This window comes from Panthera onca, chromosome A1 (assembly GCF_046562875.1).
Source record: "Panthera onca isolate mPanOnc1 chromosome A1, mPanOnc1 haplotype 2, whole genome shotgun sequence".
Taxonomy (NCBI): domain Eukaryota; kingdom Metazoa; phylum Chordata; class Mammalia; order Carnivora; family Felidae; genus Panthera; species Panthera onca.
In genome coordinates this window covers 214,397,281-214,417,620 of record NC_138339.1, presented here as the reverse complement: position 1 = coordinate 214,417,620, position 20,340 = coordinate 214,397,281, and the positions used below count along the sequence as shown (strand labels likewise).

At 46.8% G+C, this 20,340-nt stretch overlaps 1 protein-coding gene and 1 long non-coding RNA gene across 10 annotated transcripts in view; one reads left to right on the top strand and one right to left on the bottom strand.

Annotated features, from left to right (window-relative positions):
* The window catches only part of SERP2 (stress associated endoplasmic reticulum protein family member 2), a 22,797-nt gene extending 15,794 nt beyond the window's left edge, over positions 1-7,003 (bottom strand). For 4 of the 9 annotated variants that reach the window (XR_013550188.1, XR_013550187.1, XM_060637132.2 and 1 more), the window contains exons 1-2: positions 5,777-6,049; positions 847-919 (exon numbers count right to left, since the gene is read on the bottom strand). Coding sequence is in view for 6 of the 9 variants with exons in the window: in XM_060637132.2 (XP_060493115.2) it covers positions 847-919; positions 5,777-5,860 (157 nt within the window). In the remaining 3 variants the exon portion in view is untranslated. Of the gene's footprint in view, positions 1-846; positions 920-5,776; positions 6,050-6,084; positions 6,281-6,984 lie in introns of those variants that run through there. The other 5 variants (XM_060637131.1, XM_060637134.2, XM_060637135.2 and 2 more) reach the window with 5 other exon arrangements.
* Positions 6,467-20,340, top strand: LOC132682055 (uncharacterized). Its single transcript, XR_009611436.2, has 3 exons — positions 6,467-6,897; positions 19,782-20,092; positions 20,186-20,340. It is a non-coding gene; the product is annotated as an uncharacterized LOC132682055 (long non-coding RNA).

Sequence of the window (20,340 nt, the reverse complement as noted above, 5' to 3'; positions counted from 1 at the left end):
AGAAGTGAGCCCTCCACCCTCAGAAGTATTCCAGTAGAGGTTGGGTAAACTCTGTTAAAGAAGAGGGATTCCCTGTATTGGGTAAAATATTCCCTTCGAGTCACATCCTTGGGAATGGGGTGCGCAGTTTTGCTTCTTCGAGTGAGAGATCTCGGGAACCTCGGAAGGCCTGCCTTGTTAGAAGTAGCCCCACTATTCCTCACTTACCGCTATCTTAGAGACCCAACCCATGGGGACCAGGAATTACAAGACTCCCAGTAACCAAATTCAACTAGAGACAACTGCATGATCCTTTGCTCAAGCTTCCCCTGTGTGTGCGCATGTTTGCACGTGAGTGTAAGCAAAGCTCTCTGAACTTGGCCACCTTTCAGTGTGAGGTGACTGTACCTTGAGGCTCAGGTCAAAGGCTCAGTTCTATTTATGAGTTCTGTAGAGTTTCCTCTGAGAAAGGCATAAAGCCTCTCCCTTTCTCTGCAATCTGGATCTACCTTGGGTAGACAGACAGGTGTTCCACTTTCTGTTCTAAATGCCCTTTTTAGGCTGTGTTTTACTGAACTCTAAAGTGTAAACAGCCAGTTTAATTGCTCAGTGTAATCATTTTATGATTATGATTTGATAGGATATCAATTTTGTCTCTACTCATATTTGCTCTACTGGACTAGAGACCAAATCAAAACCCATTAAGATGAAGGCTTCAGGCAGAGATTAACTTGAATCCCAGAACAATGTGTGTGTGTGTGTGTGTATACTTTCTTTTTTTTTTTTGTCTATTTTCTTGTGAATAAAACCTGTGTTTTTGAAGGACAGAGGACAGCATGGTCTATGAAGTCAGAGAAAAACCCATACCTGAGCCACAGACAACAAAAACAAACAGTGCCAACAGCCATGGTCCCACAGGATATTTCTCTTCTTGCGGCCTCTGAAAGGGAATGGGGTAAAGTAAGATTAGGTTCATTCATTCAGGAAACATTTGTGGGGTACTGCTAGACCCTACTAAAGATTGGGAATACCACGATGGGTGAGATGGATCCATTCTCAATGCCCAATGGGCAGGGAATAGCTGAATAAAGCCAATTGTGAAGGATCCAGATAGGTGTGAAAAAAATTAACCAATAACCTTATTTATACTCCTGTAACTCAGCGCACTTGGCACCCTTACGTATTCTAGGGACAGATGGGGTATAAGTACTAACTGATACAGTGATTTGGGAGTCCCAAATGAGAGTCCTAATAATTGCTTCCATTTGTTGAAGGCACACTGGATGCCAGGCTCTATCCTAGGCAATCTACAACCACTCTTTCCACCACTCACAACTCCATGCCAGGCAAGTGTTATCAACTCCATTTTGTGGTTGGGAAACTGACACCCAGAGTTTGTGAATTTGATCAAGGGCTGGGATTCAAATTTAGACTTGCCTCATTACAGAGCCTGGGTGGTTTCCACTAACAGAATCATCTTAAATTCCCGAATCTGTGGATTCCAAATAAGGTCACAGAACAGCCATTTTCTCAAAACCTTCCACACGCCAAGAACATGGGGAAGGTGAGTGCTGTGGAAATTCTCAGAATGGCGGAAGCACCACAGCAACGGTGAGCGCGTATGCAAAGGAAGCAGCATTTTGTAATGAGAAAAGTTCCTCAACCCAAATGAAGCTTACACTTTGAAGAAATCTCTTCCTTCCCTGGGGAGCAGAATGGCACTACTGTGCCCACATGAACCCAGTCCCTGCACACCTCCTGCTCCCCTCAAACTAAAAACACAGACGTAATAAGAACAACCATCCACAACCCCTCTAGGTCTATTTGCAGGTATGGCTTGGTCCTTAAAATCAAACCGATGGGGGTGTCTGGGTGGCTCAGTCATTTAAGCGTAGAACTTCAGCTTGGTCACGATCTTACGGTTTTTGGGTTCGAGCCCCGCGTCGAGCTCTGTGCTGACAGCTCAGAGCCTGGAGCCTGCTTCAGATTCTGTGTCTCCCTCTCCGTCTGGCCCCTCCCCTTCTCGCACTCTGTCTCTCACTCTCTCATGAATAAGTAAACATTTAAAAAAATCAAATCGATCAAGGAAAAACTTTTTTTTTTTTGAGAGAGGCATCCAAAAAAATAGCGATCTTCTCCAATAAAAAGGGAGATGTTAGAGTGAGGAAAATAACTCACTAACATTTCCTCACGTGTGTGAGCCAGAAATAGGCTGTTACCCATGTCAATACAAGAATTCATTTTATTATAAATAAGGCAACAATTTTTCGGTTCTCAGCTTACCTGTTACTTTCTGAGACAGCCTTCTCTCTTCTACCTCAAGTGGGTTCCCTTACCACTTAAATCGCCATGTATGTTTTCTTCACAGCATTTATCCCAGTTTGTATCTCATGTTTATTCTCATGATAACGTGTCTACTGTCTGTCTCTCCACTGGACCCTACCCTACCAGGGCAGGCACTGTGTCTCTTTCACGTGTCAATGTATATAGCAATGCCTGGCACAGGACTTAAACATAGTAGGTGCTCAATAAGCGTTCACTGAAGAATGAATAAGCACACAAACGTCATTAAATATGGCTTCTTAGGTCAAGCAGAGTAAAGACGGGATCTAGGAAGGATACTACCTTTTTTGTAAATACTTCCTAATTGGTGATAGGGTTATCCCTGACTCTCTCCATACCAGAGTAGAGATTAAAGTGTTAGTGGCAGGCAGACTCCAAGGATTAAAACCCTTCAATTCTCTGTCCTCGACGAGCTTGTTTCCACCATCACGCCTGCACAAACAAATCGCACTGCAAGGGAATAGGTGCCCGCTCTTGACCAGACAAGGACAAAATCAGTCTTACATAACTGCGTAAGATAACTTGAACCAGTGTTGTCACTGTGTCATTCTTTGGCACCTAACGCCAGGTCAAGGCCAGATCACGTAAATAACAGAGATATCAAATAAAGTTACCTGAACAGAGTGCGGCACTCACCCCGTCCCCACCCTCTTTCACTAACTTCCTAACCCATCTGTCACGGTTGACCAGAAACCAGTTCTGTTGCTGTCATCCCACTAATGCTGTATAAAAAGCTCATTGATCTCCAGCAAAGCCAACAAGTGAATTCAGGAGCCTGTAAATGAATTACTGGCCTGGTGCAGATAGCAGTGGAGTCCATTATTTTTCCTTTGCAGAAAAACACAAATTAACAACGTGCAGAGCTTGGACTATGTAATACAAAAATCTGTTTGATGGCATTTTCCAGTGACTCGATATGATCTGGGGACTTTCAGAGCTCAAGAACACCAATATATCCTTTTTTTTTGAGAGCTCTGAATTCCTGTTTTGGAAGCGGTACCCAGCACAATCCCTTTGGGGCAATTCACCTAAGCCTGAATCTATCGCTGGTAAAGGTAAGAAAAGCAGCAGAATCTTGCAAATGACATGGTTCATTTCAAATAGGAGTATGTTACTTCCCTCATAATGTCAGGGGCTCGTTCCCCCCATGATTATATACTAGCAGGGTAACTCAGAACTCTGAACTTTAAATCCCCTTCATTCTGGAGAAGTTACTACCGTATAATCACAAAATGATTACTTCTTTGTTTTTTGGATATATCTGCTATCTGGGAGAATAATATCGATTTACTCCATAGCTATTAGCTAATGAAATACTGAAGCATCTGCATACAATTGAAGGGGTTTATTTCTGACTGCTTATGCTGACTTTTTAGTTCGAATCTGTTCATATGTTCCCAATTTCCTCCCAAACAAGTTATCTCTTGCAAGTTACTTCTTTCAAAGTATAATTGGGTTTGACCTGTAATTAGGAAAATGAGATTTAGGGCTTAAAGTACTTTGGTTTTCTTTTTGGATGCTGGCCTATTTACAATAAAGTTAACCAAAAGGCTCTCCTAGCCAACTGAAAATAAACATACATCATGGCTTGGTTTGGGAGCCTTTCATTACAAATGTAGTAGGGCCGTTTGAACATCCTCACAGGTACCAGGCACTTCTGAAGGGCCCCAAGCCATGGTATATCCGAACCTATTAAAATTCACTCACACCATAGATTAAACATTCGTCCTAATGTAGCTTTGAAAGTTGAGTTGAGTTGAAATGAGAGTAACTACATTTCCTAGATATTTAAATATTTTCCTCCAATTTTTAAATTTTCTTTTCTTATTTTGAAGCCACTAACTCCCCCTCTCCCCTCCCCCAGGTCTCAAACACCTTTTAATGGTCTTGAAAAGCTAAAGGTGGCTGACCTTGAGTTCACCAAGCCGGGATGGATAACTTAGCTTTGCAAATCAGTTACCGTGTTGCTACTTTTGCAGTGGGATATGTTGTCAACTGAGTTTAGTTCATAACTGTTAGTTCTGTAGTTTCTTAGTTCATTCAAAAGAACCACACAAATGGAGATTTTCAGTACCTCAGCTAGTCTGTATGATATCTAGGAAGAAGTGACCTCCTAGGGATATAAAACCCTAAGTGCTTTAACACCGATTAAAATTTTTTTCTCAAGGTCAATTTGGACAGCAAGGTTTGTTTTTCTGAGTAAAAAGAAATAGGAAAAATAGATCTATGTGAAAAATGGTTCCAATTCTATGGTATATTAGCATGTTACTGTTCAGTCACAACTAAATGATCTAACTCCCAATGAGAGAATTTCCAGCATAAGTTAAGCCTGGGACTGTGGATAAAGCTCTGAGTAGAACAGACTTTGATCCTAAGATTTCTCTGCCGTGGTACTACTCAGTTTTGCAAGAATTCTGGTGTGATCATTGCAGCTCTAGCTTTTTGCTCAGTTACTCAAACCAGGATCATTTCTTTGGCTAAAAGGAAGTGCCTCATCAGGTCTGCGAGCTTTTCCAGCCAAACCCAAAGCTTCAGCTGGACTTCACTTAAGTGTCTGGGGTAACAGATTCCAGGCATCTTGGCTCACAGACTTGGAGACCAACACTGCCCAACAACTCATCCCAGGCATGCCTCTGAGTGTCCAAAATCACGGACCTGGCATTTTCTCTTGAAGACATTCTGCTTTGCTAAAACTAACCCTGGTGCATAAGGCACAGATTTTACTTTAAAGTCCAGTTACAAAGCTTTAGTCTCCAAAGTTCTGGATCATACCATCAGGATGAGTCAGAATTTACAGGGTGAACAAGAGTAATGTTGCATTTAAACTTCAGCCCGGTAGCGAGAGGCCTCCCTGGAGAAGAGGATTAGGAGAGAAAGGAGGATGGAGGGAAACATGGGTCTGAACCTCATTTTGCACTTTGCGCCCCTCCAACTTATTCAGCGCCATAACAAAGAGGCTGGAGGGGAAACCTTATCCTGGTGTCTGTTGAGGGTGGAGGCCAGGAGTCGGAGCTTGGAAGGGGGTGATGATAGGAGGCCTCCATTTACCTGCTCATTCATTCATCGAACGTTCTAGCACCTACTGGGTTCCGGGTCCTGTGTCACGCAGTTGGTTTAACTGTTCCTGAAGGATGGGACTTTCCGTTTTTCCCGGAGACAAAGGCCCAGTTCTCTCCTGGGGAGGCTCTCCCGCGCCTCCGTGGTAGCCCCGGCGGCCACCCCCTGAGGGGCCACCACCGACCCGGCCCTCGCCGCCCGCCAGGGCTCCGCGAGGTCCGCGCCCCAGAGCCCGGCACTCGGCGCCCACTCTGCGGGACCCCGCGGGAGGGGCGGGCCCGGGCCCGGGCCGGGGAGCGGGGAGGCCGGGCCCCGCGCCCGCCACCCGCCCGCCGGCCCCGCCCCGCCCCCGCCGGCCCTGCCCCGCTCGGCCCGGCCGGCGCCGCCCCCGCCTTACCAGGGTTTTGGCTACGTTCCCCCTCTGGGTGATGTTTTTGCTGTGCTTCTCGTTGGCCATCCGGATCCGCTGTTTGGCCACCATGGCTTGGGCGCTAGGCAATGCCCTCGAGTCCCACCTGCAAGAATCCCCCCGCGTTAGCCCCCCGACCCGGCCGCGCGCGTCCCGCCGGCTGCGGGCGCTGCAGGTGGCAAGGCGCGGCCCCCGAGCCCCGCGCACCCCGCTCCCCAGCCCCCAACGAGCCGGCTCCAGAGAGAGGCCAGAGCCCGGACGGAAGTAATCTTTCATCTCAGGAAACCCTCTCCTACTTCCTCGCCATCCTTCCGGTCCCCCCTGCTACCTAACCAGCGCGGCCCCGAGGTTGGCGCTGCCGCGCGTCCTCCCCGCGCTGGGCGGCCGGAGCGCAGCGCGCGGAGCCGCTCCGCCCGGGGCCCCTGCCGGCTCGGGATCCAGCGGCCGAACGCTGCGGGGCCGAGGGTTACGGCGGCCGCCGGCTTTGTGCGCGCATAGGGGCCGGGGGCGCAGCCGCTCTGGGGCTCCGCGGCCGGGGACCCGCCGGCGCCTGGGGCCGGGATAGGGGCGGCCGCGCTTTAAGCCAGTCTGCCTTGCACCACTACCCCCTGTCCGAGGGCCGGATTGGAGGCAGCGGCCGGCGGGCCTGGGGGGGGGGGCGGGGGGGGGTCTCAAAAGACAAGTGGAATGAGGGCGAGTCCCGGCCCACGCTGTTGGGGGACAGTTTAAAGAACCTCCCCTTCAGGGGTCTGGGGAAGAGCCCTGGGCGAGGGAAGCCCACCGCAGGACCCTTCTCAAGTACTGCGGAAAGGGCTGGAACTCCCCAAGGATGCGGATAAGTGGGTGCGAGGATGCAGTGGGCTCGGTCATCTTGCCTTGGTAGCTGAGGGCCTTCCATGGAACACTGGCAGCAACCGTCAGCATCTGAGTGGAGGAAGGTCCTAGGCCTGCAGCCCAGCCAGATGTGGCGGTCACTACCCTAAAGTGGACGGATTTGACCGGCTTAGGCTCCCCACCTGCCTGGAGCAGTTTGGCCCTCCTCCAGCCACCCGCGTCCCAAGGGCTCTGAACTGGGAGCTTCCCTGCAGCGGAGGGATAAAAACTGAAGTGTATGTGACCCACAGACGTTGGTGTTAGGACCCTACAGATTGCCTGGTCGGCTGTGGGGGCAGGGGGAAAGGGATTCAGTCCCTCACTTTTCCTTGTGCCGCATGAACCGAGGTGAGCTCTTAGAAGCTCAGAAGCGTTGAGGAAAACGGGGAACGTCAGCCTGGAAGGTCCGGGGCAGCAGGAAGCGGTGGGAAGAACGGAGGCATTAGGCTTGGCTTTGGCTCGCGCACCCCATTGCTTCCCTTGCAGGCATCTGTGGCCGGGCTTCTAAAGGTTTTGTGTGGAGAGAGTGTCCCAGGGTCAGTAGGAATTTAGGGGAAGTTCCTTCTTTCTTTTAAGGGCCCTTTATTAAGCTCATCCTCGCCCTCCTCCCCATTTCTTGTTGTCCCAGCTCTGATACGAGCTGTTTTGGGGGGTTGCTTTCGGCAGCCCAGAAGAAGACAATCTACCTAGCAGTTAGTAAAGTCTGGCCACGACTTTTCTGGCTCTAGAGGTCAGTTGAGTTCGCACACCAGTTCCCGCCAACATCTCCACCATCAGTACAGAACTACAAACCAAGCGGGCCTTTGCATGGGGAGAGAGGGCCGTCCCATCCCCCACCGTGGTGTGAGGCCCAGAAAGTTCCTCTCCCTGACTCACTTTTTACAAATCTTGTCCACATTCCCGCGGAGGAGGCGGAAGGTAAGTCTCCGCCTGAGTTGAGCACAGACCTGGTTCTGGGGACCATTAAGGAAAAGATAGGGGCCGAGATGGTTATCCCTTTGGGCCTGCAAGCAAAAATGTGTTCTCACCTGAGAGAAGCCTGCCTTCCCACAGGCTCAGGTGAACCCCTTGTCTGGGAAGAAATTCTTGACCCCTAATGCCTGCTCGATAGCGGCCTTTTTCTTGCTTTGCTTTGCTTGTGTTTTTTTTTTACATCATTAAAAAAAATTTTTTAAAGGTTTTTATTTTTGAGAGACCGAGAGAGACAGAGCACGAGTAGGGGAAGGGCAGAGAGAGAGGAAGACACAGAATCTGAGGCAGGCTCCAGGCTCTGAGCTGTCAGCACAGAGCTCTGTGTGGGGCTCAAACTCGTGAATCATGAGATCATGACCTGAGCCAAAGTTGGACGCTCAACCGACTGAGCCACCCAGGCGCCCCTAAATGTGTGGTTCTAATTATACAGCAGAGGCTGCGTACCCACAGTCAACATGTAAATGAAATAGGCTACGCAGTGAAAAGTAAGGGTTTTTCGTTGCCCTTCTCACTAATTCCCACGGGTCCTAGGTGACCCTTCCAGTATTTTTTATTCATATACAAATACCCCTTAGGATGATTGTATAGAATTTGTTGAATTACTGCTAGGCAGTTATTTCCAGTGTGTGTGTGTGTGTGTGTGTGTGTGTGCGTGTGCACGTGTGTGTGTGTGTGTGTCTACAATGCTTTAGTGAATATCCTTGCACATCTACCTTTATGCACTTGCACTTGTGCAAGCACACATGTGCAACAGATGGCTGGGAGTGACACTGCTGCATCTTTTCAAGTCCTTTGGTAGAGTCACTGCTGCTGGTTTGGGACGGGTCCATCGGCCGTGACTTGCACCCTACCCATCTGGGCCTCCCCTCCTGCCCCCACTCTGTAGATCCCAGTCCTGTTCATTGCCTTGAACATCAGCATTATTTGCTGAGAAGGGTCTTCCCTCCCACCCTGGCTTCTGTCCCTTCCTACCCCACCGTCAGGCTGCCGTGAACTAGAGGTTGAGCTGGCTCATCCCCTTCTACTGGGAAGCTGGGGCCAAGGTCTGAAGCTGTGTCCCTGGAGTTCCAGAGTGACCCCAGGGCTAAGAAGGAGCAAGGCGTGGGGTCATCGTGCATTTTGGAGGTGGGAGGACTTAAGAGAGCAATGGAAGCTTGATCAAGAGCCGGAAGTCCCCTTGGCTGAATTCGTGGTGGCAGCAGGAACTTTAGGGCACACCAGTGGCACTCAACCACAACTTCTAAAATGGCTCTGGGTGAAGTTGCAGGAAGCTGCCCGGTGATTAAAATTTAATTTGGGCTGGTAATTTTTTCAGCCTTTAGAGCAGGAATTCGAATAAGCCCCATGTCTATCCATCACGAGTCTGCCCCGCTTCGAGTGCTCGGGTCTGTGACTGTAGGCTCTAGGTTTTACCCATCTTTACAAATGATGTATTATCAAAGCCCACAGATGCTACACTATCGGGTTGTGATGTAGTGGCTACCCGTCACTTTTCTGTGGCTGACCAGCGTGCACATCTCCTTTCTACTTGGGGGACTCCCCCGCCGTGTGAGAGTTAGGACCCTCTTTACCACTGTGGGAGCCCACTGGGACAGATACGGCATACCTTGTGTTGTTGTGCTCTGCCATATTATGCTTTGTGGATATTACGCTTTTTACACATTGGAGATTTGCGGCAAGCCTTCGTCGAGCCTGTCTATTGGTGCCATTTTTCCAACAGCGTTTGCTTACTTCATGTCTCTGTGTTGCAGTTTGGCAATTCTTGCCATATCCACACTTTTCCACTATTTTATGTGTTACAGTTATCTGCGATCATTGTTTACAACTCAGTGAGAGCTCACATGATGGTTAGCATTTTTTGGCAATAAAGTAGTTTTCGAGTAAGGTATGTGCTTTGTTTTATTTTTAGGTGTAATGCTATTGCACACTTAATAGACTACAGTATACTGTGAACATAACTTTTATATGCACTGGGAAACAAGAAATCTCATTTGACTGGCTTTACTGTGATACTCATTTTATTGCAGTAGTCTGCAACAGCACCTTCAGTTTATCTGGTGTATGCCTGTGGTTGGCGGGGGGGGGGGGGGGGGGTGAGGTCCAGATTGGCCAATCATATGCTCCTTTTGGAACTTCGAATTTTGATCGAACAGCACAAAAACCAAGGGACCAATCAACGTTCACCTTGGCGGTGGGGTACCCAAGAGGCAAGCAGCATTCAGCACTGGAGGGGGTGGCGGTAAAGGCGGGGGGGGGCGTGGTAGAGGGGCGGACCCCACTTGATTTGTGGTACCTGAAATTCTTAAACCCCCCTTCTGCTTCCATTGGTCAGAGTTTGTGTTGTTTGCATCCAAGAACCCTGACTGACGTTCATGGAAACAGACAAAAACCCAGAAGGTCCTCCTTGGTCATTTCCCTTCCAGATCTGGAATGATTGCCATGTCACTGGAAGCCCTCAGACGTTGTTAGCCAGCAGTCTTTGACTTGTCTCGCCAAGGGGAACTGAGGATAGAGGCCTTGGTGACAAGTGTTGTGGGTGGCCAGTTGTGAGTATGGATGGGGCGATTGACAGACACACCTTGCTTCAACAGAACCAGCAAATCACCAGCCCTTCGAATTAATACTTTGTTTCTTCTTCATCCAATACTTTGTTTCTTCTTCATCCAAATCATTTCCACTATCCCCGGAGTACAGAAAAATTTGGCAGATCTCAACATCATCTCCTTTCACACATGTTAGATTCTGGTGCCAATGTTCACGAAGGTGTCTCCACGGTAGGCAGAGAAGAGAAGAGAGCTGACAGCCAATGTTATCTGCTGCACGCGCTGGAATCAACTCAACGCATTAGATTGTGATTTCGTGGACTCACGCCACATTGTCACTGGAAAGAAACTCAGTCGTTTGCTGTGTTTACTGAGCGTCTACTGTATGCCAGACACTATTTTAGACACTGAGAATTCGATGATTGATACAAGAGCTTCTGCCTTTGGGGAGTTCTCAGTTGTGTGGGGGAGACGAAGAAGGAAACGTTTGGAGACTGCCCTAATTTCACAGATTAGCCACAGCCTCGGAATTGCAAAGCGATTTGTAGCAGAACTGAAAGCCGAATTGAGGCCTCCTGACTCCCCGTTTTCTCAAAAGAAATATTTACTAGGTAAACTTGGAGACAGGGTGACAGGCCAAGCTTTGGAGCATCTTATGTGTGCACAAAAAATCTCTCTCTCTCTCTCTGTTACACACATACACACGCACACACGCACCCACACGCAGGAATGCACACCTGTGCATGCATACATGCATACTGCAGAACAAAGATAGTTTCCATTTCAGACCTCCAAGGCTTGAACTTCGGTCCATAAGTGGAGGTGGAAACAAACTTTAGCCATTACGATAACTGTCATTCCTTGACCCCAGAGGTGATCAGATTAAACCTTAAAATGCAAGATGTGATTACCCGTCTCCAGTCTGTAATTGGCTGGCCACATCTGTCATTACTGGCAGTAAAACCTTCATATCCCAAGGGGAAAACACATACCCTGCTACAGTACTTTCCCTAATGACTTCCCGTGGCAATCCACACGTGGCTGAAGACATGTGAGGTGATTCCACATGTCTGAGCCCAAGTAGTGGCTGTGTATCTCCCATGAGCCTGCCCCTGCTAGGATCTCAGTGCTTTCGGCACAGAGCTACCTTGTTTCAGTTCAGTTGGGTGCATGTTTTTAATGGCTGGAAGAGTTTCCTGGCAGGGAAGAAATAACATCAGGAATAATATCTAACGTTTCCTAAGCACTTTCTGAAGAGCCGGACATTGCCAAGTGTTTTACACGCACCTTCTCACTTCTTACACAACCCAGTAGGTACAAGCGCCCTGGACACAGACAAAGCCTCCACTTAGAACTTTAGTGATAAGTGTCTTTTCTAATCTATAAAATGGGATACAGCAATAATGCTTATTAGGATTGTTTTGAGACTCGGTGCAATCCACGTTAAAAGCAGTAAGAGGCTGGATCGTGGTTCTTCCTTAATAAATGTTAGCTACCGCTGTTATTGTCTCCATATACCATTGAGGCAACAGGTTTATGAAAGATAGGTAACTTGCCCAAGGAAGGTCAAGACCACGAGCCATAGTCCCTGCCTTCAGATAGTTTGGAGTGTTCTTGAAGTACTTAAACACTACTGAATGTCTCAAGTCTGGATGAACACAAGAAGCCATTGAATTGAGAGACAGAACATGTGGACAATCTTTCCAGGTCATTTATTTTTAATTACATTAAAATCTGAAAAAAAAAATTCAAGGGTTACCATATCGAAAAGAAAAATTGGTCTTTTTCATCCCTGACTCTAAAGTTCAAAGCAACCACTGTGTGTCTTTTCTATGTAAATTCAAGCATGCATGCATAATACACTTTATATATGCACACATATATATTTAAATGAGCTCTTTACAAAATCCTTTTAATCTCCTCTTGAAAATCTCAAAGAGTATCATATTATTCAATATGATCTGTGCCTTATTTTTGTTTTTTTTCAGTTGGTAGTGTATCACGGAGGTTGATCTACATCATCTAGATCTATTTCATTCTTTTAAAATGGCTGCATGGTATTCCACTGCATGGAGATATAATAATTGATTTAACCAATCCCTTATTGATGGATATTTAGATTATTTCCAGTTTTTCGCTACTATGAATCAATGAAAAACCTTGTGTGTGTGTTTTTGCAAATACGCATGCATCTACTGGTTGGAGAACTTCCTAGAAGTATAGTTACTGGGCCAAAAGTTATGTGCACAAATGTGTAATAGATATTGCCAAGTTATCTCTGGAGAACTTGTATCAATGTATACTCCTCCCATAATGTATATAACTGTGTTCAGGCTATTATTTCCAAGTTGTATGGCCGTGAACAAAACAATCCTGGGTAAAGAGCATTGCTTCATTTTATTTCTTTATATTTACTAGATTGAGTGCTCTGCTAATGAGGCCAAGGTCATGAATTTATCCACTAACTATTCAATTAGCTTTGCTGTCACTTTAGTCAAGGTTAGTTCTTTCCATGTTCTGTGAGTCACAATAGAGACTAGAGTAGAAAATGGACAGATAGGCAATATTCTTGACCATTTCTGGATTTAAAGAGTGTAACTTTTTAATGGTGAATTATTGAAAGATCTAAATGTTTAAAAATGATTATATTGCTAAGCTTCATTATTTTTAGCAAGACATATTTGTCTTTAGCAGACTGCTCTAAACAATTTAGAGAAAGAGGGCTTATATTTATGAACAATCCTTGCCTTTCATAAACCGTTAGCTCCTTCGTGGCATAGACCACAGCTGTTCATCACGGTGACCCCATAAGCTGTCATGGTGACAAACAGTAGGTGTTCAGTGAATACGGAATGAAAGAATGGTGGAAAACTGAGAAGATTTGGGGGATTTGGGTATTGCAATTAATATCTATTCAGTATTTTATGTAGTTGGTATTTCATTCATTCAGAGTACCTGTCGACTTGTGTTAGGTACACAAAACAGGTTCATACTCCGAGTTGTGACCCTGGTGTCTAAAACAGATAACGATGTAAGCCCTCACTTAATTCCATTTGCTATTTGTTTTTGATCGAAGTGAAAATTTAAATTACCATTTTAAATAACAGTCGTGTTTTCCTGATCCAATTCACTCATTCCTCTTTATAGTTATTATTTATTTTTTAATCTCTGTCAGGTCTGATTTAAAGAAAAGTCCTGCCCTTTCAATAACTGCATCACAAAGTTACTTGAAAGGAGCTTTGTGAATTATCAGGAATGCTATTGGGTTTTCTGAATGTCAGCACATTAAACTCAGGATCCCAGCTTCTGGAAACCTGTCACATCTGATATACTTTAAAAGGATTTTGCAAAGAGCTCATTGGCAGCGATATGTATGGATTAGTAAACCATCTGCAGAAGGTCCAGATGTTTGCACGGAGCTGTTTTCACAGAAACCATAGCAGCTTTTTAATTGTACAACATCCCTGCATGATTTTGTACGTGGAGGGCTCTGGGCCACACTGGTTTCCTCGGCTTCATCTGGGTGGAAAACCAGGCAGGGGCTGCCCTTGAGTAGTTAAGTATCAAAGTGAAATCTGAACCAAGATTAGGAAACAGGGACTAGGAAGAGGAAGCTTTGAAGGGAATCCCTATTTGGGTCACCGTGGCAGCATCTAGAGCCGCCATGTCACTGGGAAGTACAAGCCTGGGGCTACAGGCACGGTCCCTCTCCCACACCCACATACACACCCATTTCATCTGGGAACACAAATCAAGAAAAAGCTAGTCTGTGGGAGAAAAGGAAGTGATTCAGAGCGTTTGGCAATCATCATCAGCACTAAGCTGATTCTCAGGAATTCCTCTTAGCGAGATATTGGGTGTGTGGTTTAAGCTGCCCTTTGACTCCAGAGCCCTTTGTCCAAGTGTGACAAAATACTAGCAAAGAGGGACTAGAGAGCTGTGCCACCACCCTCGGGTCAGGCCCGGGGGATGGTGTGAATTCTTTCTGACAGTCAGGCAGAGAATTCTATTGTCCAGTTTTCAAGGCGATTTACAGGGCTTAATTAGTCAATCCCCACGCCACTATGGGGAGAGAGGTCAATGTTATTATTATTCCAGGTTTACAGCTGAGACACTAGCACACAGATGGTGACCCTACAGGATTTCTCTACAGGAGGGTCTCAGGGGCAACAATCTGGTCTGAGGGGGATGGGGTGGGCAGTGGTAGGAATGTGTCCTGAAGTCGTGTTTGCAAAACATTTTATACGCACCTGAGAAAACCCCAAACGTGCCCAGTCACCCTGGTACCATCTCTTTGGTGCTCCCATTGCCCACAGTGATAGCTGACTGCCGGGGGGCGGTGGGGGGATGTTCCCACGGGCATACCAATGGTGGCAGTGGGTCAGGGTTCAGGTCGCCCAGTTTCCCCGCTCTTTGTTTTTTTTTTTTTTTTTTTTTAACGTTTATTTTTGAGACAGGGAGAGACAGAGCATGAACAGGGGAGGGGCAGAGAGAGGGAGACACAGAATCTGAAACAGGCTCCAGGCTCTGAGCGGTCAGCACAGAGCCCGAGGCGGGGCTCGAACTCACGGACCGTGAGATCATGACCTGAGCCGAAGTCGGACGCTTAACCGACCAAGCCACCCAGGCGCCCCTCCCCTCTCTTTGTCAGAGCTCCTCATTTGACAGTCCACGATCCCCCCTCCTACGTGGACTCATGGGACTTTGGGGTTGAAAGGGACCTGGGGATTATCCAGTCCAACTTCCCACTTAAAGGGGGTGCAGAGCGAAAGTCAAAAGGAGGAAGATTCATCATGATCGTGCTTGGTAACTGAGACTGGTAATTTTCGTATGCAAAAACTGTACCCAAAGAATCTGAGCACGTGGGGTCCATTTTCTGTTCGTTTCGATAATATGTAGTGCACGTAGTTAAAATAAATCACTTCATTTGAACACGGTAGTCATTATTCTGTAGTAAAAGTCATAAACACGGTTTGGCAATTAAAGGAACAAAGTCCAGAAGGAAGAAAATGTGACTGGTCGACTGAGGGCTTTGTTTCTCCTTTGTTCTGGAGGAACAAACATAGGTTTCTTTCAGGTTAATGGTGGTTAATGTTAGCGTTACTGTTTTAATACTGAAAGTTCACCACTTTACTGGCAAGCCTGGTACTCCAGAAAAGTCCCAGGGTTGTTTCCATCTACACATCTTCCCCGGTCACCCAGTGTCATGGTGCCGCTTTTATGCGTTATCTTTTGTCGTCATTGATATTCGTATCCATGTGATACGTATCCACATGGTTCGTATTTGCATGATCTGTTCTCTGGTCACCTTCCCTACGGTGCTTTTCACAGCGCTCTGCACAGTCAACGTTTCAAAGGCACTGACGTTCAGGCAGCGAGTGCACTTCACATCGGCAAAGCTGGCCTGTATTAAGAATATCCTGAGGGTGCATCCCACGTTTTGACTCTATGCAATGGGGCGGGGGGGGGGGGGGGCGAGCGTTTATACTGCTACCTGCCAAAAGGGTAGGCTGGACTTACAAACAAATCATCTAGCTCATCCAGCAGCTCTCTTTGTCTGAGAGACAGGGCCCTGCTCACCTCTGTCTACAGTAAACCACAACTGACTTTTTTTAAGGGTCTCCTTGCCTCTGTGCTCATGGCTCAGGAAAGAGCTCATGGAAAGGCAAGGTCCATCTAGGTCTTTCTCCCAATGGCTAAGAGTGCCAAAGAGGCAGAGCCCGTTCACCTGCCTGTGATCCGCCCTTCCTCCTGCTGCTTCTGCCGCCTTCCCGAGATGCTCGGACCTGAGCGCCCAAGGGAACCTCTCAGTGTGTGGCCATGTGGCTTTGTGGCCTCCGTGCCTGGCGTGGGCCACATCTTCCGGCTTTGCTCCAGTGAGAGCCAGGGAGAAGGTGTCATGTCATGACTGCTATTTTATCCTTTTCCTCCCTGCCCAAACCCGCAGAGCTTAATCAGTACCCAACAAGCTTTATTACAGACTTGGCTTTCCCAGTGACAACTTAATGAAAAGGGACCTTCAGTCCCCTTCTTGTTTCTCTCTATCCATTCCTTTGACTCGGACTCCACCCCATAGGAACTCACTCCGACAAACGGTGCGGTTTGCCCTCTCCATCCCAGGGCCGGTGGAGATCTGGAAATAATTGACTCGTCGGACACTTCTCTCCAGGGCCAAGCTCGTCTAAGTCACATTGTGGTTTCTTCTGCTTCATTGGCTATTTGTTTTCTTAGCCCTGCAATGTGCTTCCGCTTCACCACCCCCCTCCATCCTGTGTATCTTGTTTATCCAATGTGGGCGGTTGCCAATTTAAAAGAAAGAAAATGACGGGTTAGGGCTCTGAATAGTTTAGGAGGGGGAGGAAGGGGACAGGAGGACAGAGAAAGAGGGGCTGGGCCGCTAGAAAAACTTTTGGCTGAATGGGACCATGCCAGCAGAGATCCGGGATAGATGTCTGCAGGGTAGATTGCCTACGTGCTGCCTCATGCCCACAGTGGCCCTTTTGTGAAATACGGTTTCTTCCTTCCGCTGTCTACCAACTACCAACTCTTTATTCGTCCTTTTCCTCAGGATTCCCTCTTTCTTTCTTGGAAAGGATTTTCATTTTATTGTTATTTCAAGCGGCTGAGATGGTTTACCATTTTTAAAAAATTATGGTAAAATATACAGAACATAAAACGTAACTATTCCAGAAGGTACAATTCCGTGGCATTAAGGGCACTCACAATGTGATGTAACCGTCACCACTATTTCCAGAATCTTCTCATTATCCTCAGCAGAAACTCCGTACCCACTAAACAATAACTCTCCCCAGCCTCTGGTAACTTCTAGTCTATTTCTGTTTCTATGAGTTTGGTCTATTCCAAGCGCCGAAATATAGTTCTGCAGTCTTAGTTTCCTTAAAGGGATAAGAATTGGCTCAAACCCTCAACGCACTTCTGTTAGGTTGCTGAATGACCATCTGGCGGGCTGAGTTGTTCCTCAAATAATCCAGGAAATGATGGTGCACCTGAATTACTCATACTATGGCTCCTGGTAAACAGTTTGATTCTTCTTCATATTACGCTCTTCAAAAGCCTTACTGTCTCCCTCCCCTTCGCTCACAGTATTTTATTTTACTTATTTATTTATGTATTTATTTTTTAGTGTTTATTTTTGAGAGAGAGAGAGAGAGAGAGAGAGAGACAGAGCATGAGCCAGGGAGAGGCAGAGAGAGAGGGAGACGCAGAATCCAAAGCAGGCTCCAAGCTCTGAGGTGTCAGCACAGAGCCCGACGCGGGGCTCGAACTCACGAACCTTCAGATCATGACCTGAGCCGAAGTCGGATGCTCACCTGACCGAGCCACCCAGGCGCCCCTCACTTATGGTATTTTAAAAATAGTTTACTAAAAACAAGTTTGTCATAAAAAGGTGGCAGTTGCCTTCGTCACTGTTATTAGGAAAGGCTCTAGATTCCAGGTTTTGAAACAAATTCTCTTTACTCCTTTTTTAAAACTGTGGTAAAATATACAGAACATAAAATCTACCATTTTAATCCGTTCTGTGGCATCAAGCACGTTCGCGTTGTTGTGCTCCAATTCCCTATTCATCTCCAGAACATCTGTATCTCCCCAAACTGAAGCTCTGTTCCCATTAAAAACAACTGTCCTGTCTCCCCCTCCCCCAGCCCCTGGTAACCACCATCATGTCTATGAATTTGCCCGTGCTGGGTGCCGCATATAATTCCCTTTAATTGACTCAAGGTCTGTAAATCCTGTTCAACAGCAGCAACGGGATTTTGCATCAAGGGGAAAGGGATTTGTTCAACTTCTGGTCTTTATTTCAGGCATCTGTTTTAACACAGGTGGACTTGGGGAGATTTACAGCTGGGTTCCTGGTTGTAGATTGGCTTTTTGAGATTCCTTTACGGTGATAAGGAAACCACTTTAACAAACGCTGTCCACATTGGGTTAGTTTCTTCTTGGGAAACAGGAATCACATGGACTATGTTTCTTCGGCTACAGGTGGGGCTTTACCGGTTTCTAAAAGCAAAATTACTTCCTTGAGGGACTGTTGACTTAGTTAACAGTTGGAGGGTGGCCCCTTGGGCACATTCAGAGCACTTTCAAATTCCTTTGGGGTAAGAGTGTAAATAAAACTTATTCTTGTGGCAGGGGAAGGAGAGCTTCTAGAACTGGAACAGGCCGCTCAGGTAACTACCTCAACGCTGCGTTTAGAGAAGTTGTTATTATTTTTCACTTTTTGGCAAGAGAGAGGAAGCATAGCGGAAAGGATATGAATTTGTTTTCTGCCGTCTTGGTCCCTAAAGGATCAGGATAAATGTGTGGATGTAATTAAAAATAAACAGAAGAGAGGCACCTGGATGGCTCAGTCGGTTAAGCGACCGACTCCTGGTTTTGGCTCAAGTTATGATCTTGCAGTTTGTGAGTTCGAGCCGGTTTTGAGCTCTGTGCTCATAGCATGGAGACTGCTTGGGATTCTCTGTCTCCCTCTCTTTGCCCCTCCTGCACGTGCTCTCTCTCTCTCAATACATCCATCCATAAACAAACAAACATTAAAAAAATAAAAATAAACAGAAGAGCATGAGCACAGAATGATTTCTCTATGTAAACTGCTCAGGACCCATCTTCCCCCGTGAGGCATTTTTTGTGACTTCTCTGTAACAATTCAGCTGGTAACTTTTCCTTCTCCGAAATCCTCCTGCTCTTCTCCCAGACATTCAACTGGCAGTACGACTGCCTTAAAAAATTCTTTCCCTGTGTTTGAAGTCTGACTAACTTCCCAGCAAGACAGTAAGCTCGTCGAGGACAAGAATCGGGTCTGCTGCAAGGTATTTAGCATTGCATCTGATCTTGGACAAGCTTTTATTAATCACCAAACATAGCACTTTGCCCACAGTCATCAATCGCGATTTGGTAAGGTTGTTACTAGAAGGGAAAATATCTTTATTCGGCTTTCTAGGCTTTTTGTCTTTCTAGCTTTTCATTCTTACACCGTCCCTCTTTTCTCCTCAACACCTGTGAGAATTCCCTCTTTTTTTCTTCTGTGCTGCCTGAGGCGGGAGCTCCTGAGCTTTCAAGGGCAGCGTTGGTGGAGTGAAAGAATACTGAATTTGGAATCAGAAGACATGGGTTTGAGTTCTGAAACCCTCTGTTGTGGGCCGGCTTTTGTGTTGCCTTCTGTAAAGCTAAGCAGAACAATAAACTTCCTCTGTCGAGGGAATACGTTGCTGTGGGGGGATAAGCATGGGATGGATGTACAAGGGCGCTGTCATTGCTAACGCTATGTAGGGAGGCATTGGCTGGTTAAGGATATGGCTTGGGGGCCAGCTTGCCTGTGTTTGAAACTGGCTTGGCATTATTACCTTGGCCACGTCACTTAAACTCTCTGTGTCTCAGATTCCCAATCTGTGGAATGGAAATGATAATAGTGTCTGCTTCCCAGTCTTGCTCTAAGACCCCAGCAGTTAACATGTGTGCAGACGTGTAGTAGGCACCATGCGAAATGATGATGATGGTATGTAATCATAAAGACTCATTATTACCGAATGCAGATACATTCCGGTCTGAGACTCAGTTTCACAATTTGTTCTTATCTCCTCCCCCAGCACTGCCAGTCTGCAAGCTGTTTCCCCTTGGATATTTTACCATCGCTTGAATCTCTTAGCCTGAAATGCGATATATACTATTGTCATCCAAGTTCCCCTGTTCACTGCTGTTCAACTCCAGCGCTGCTACTGAAGGACGGAGCTCAGTTCCTAGCTACCCACGTTTATACTTGCAGAGTCCTCCTCGACTCTGCTCTCCGCGAGTACTCTCCACGTCCATGTCATTAACGGGATGGGCCATTTCGAACACACTTGGGTTCAGTTGAAAGAGCTGGAGACAACGTCTTTTGCTCTAAGAGAATAGGGATCAGGTCAGTAGGGGACATAGGAGATTCAGTTTGAAAGCACTGATGGCCGGACTCAGTTAGAAATCCTAATGGTTGTCATTCCTATTGTTTCCCCAGCTTTAGAGGCGCCAACCCACGGAGTGTTGTGCTTCATGGGTCATGGATGTCAACACTTCCTACTCTGAAACCGGTCATCACCTCTGAGACCTGGTCAGGTCCCCCCGAACGTGTACCATACATCTCCTTTATCACATTAAATGTGGCAGAGCTTG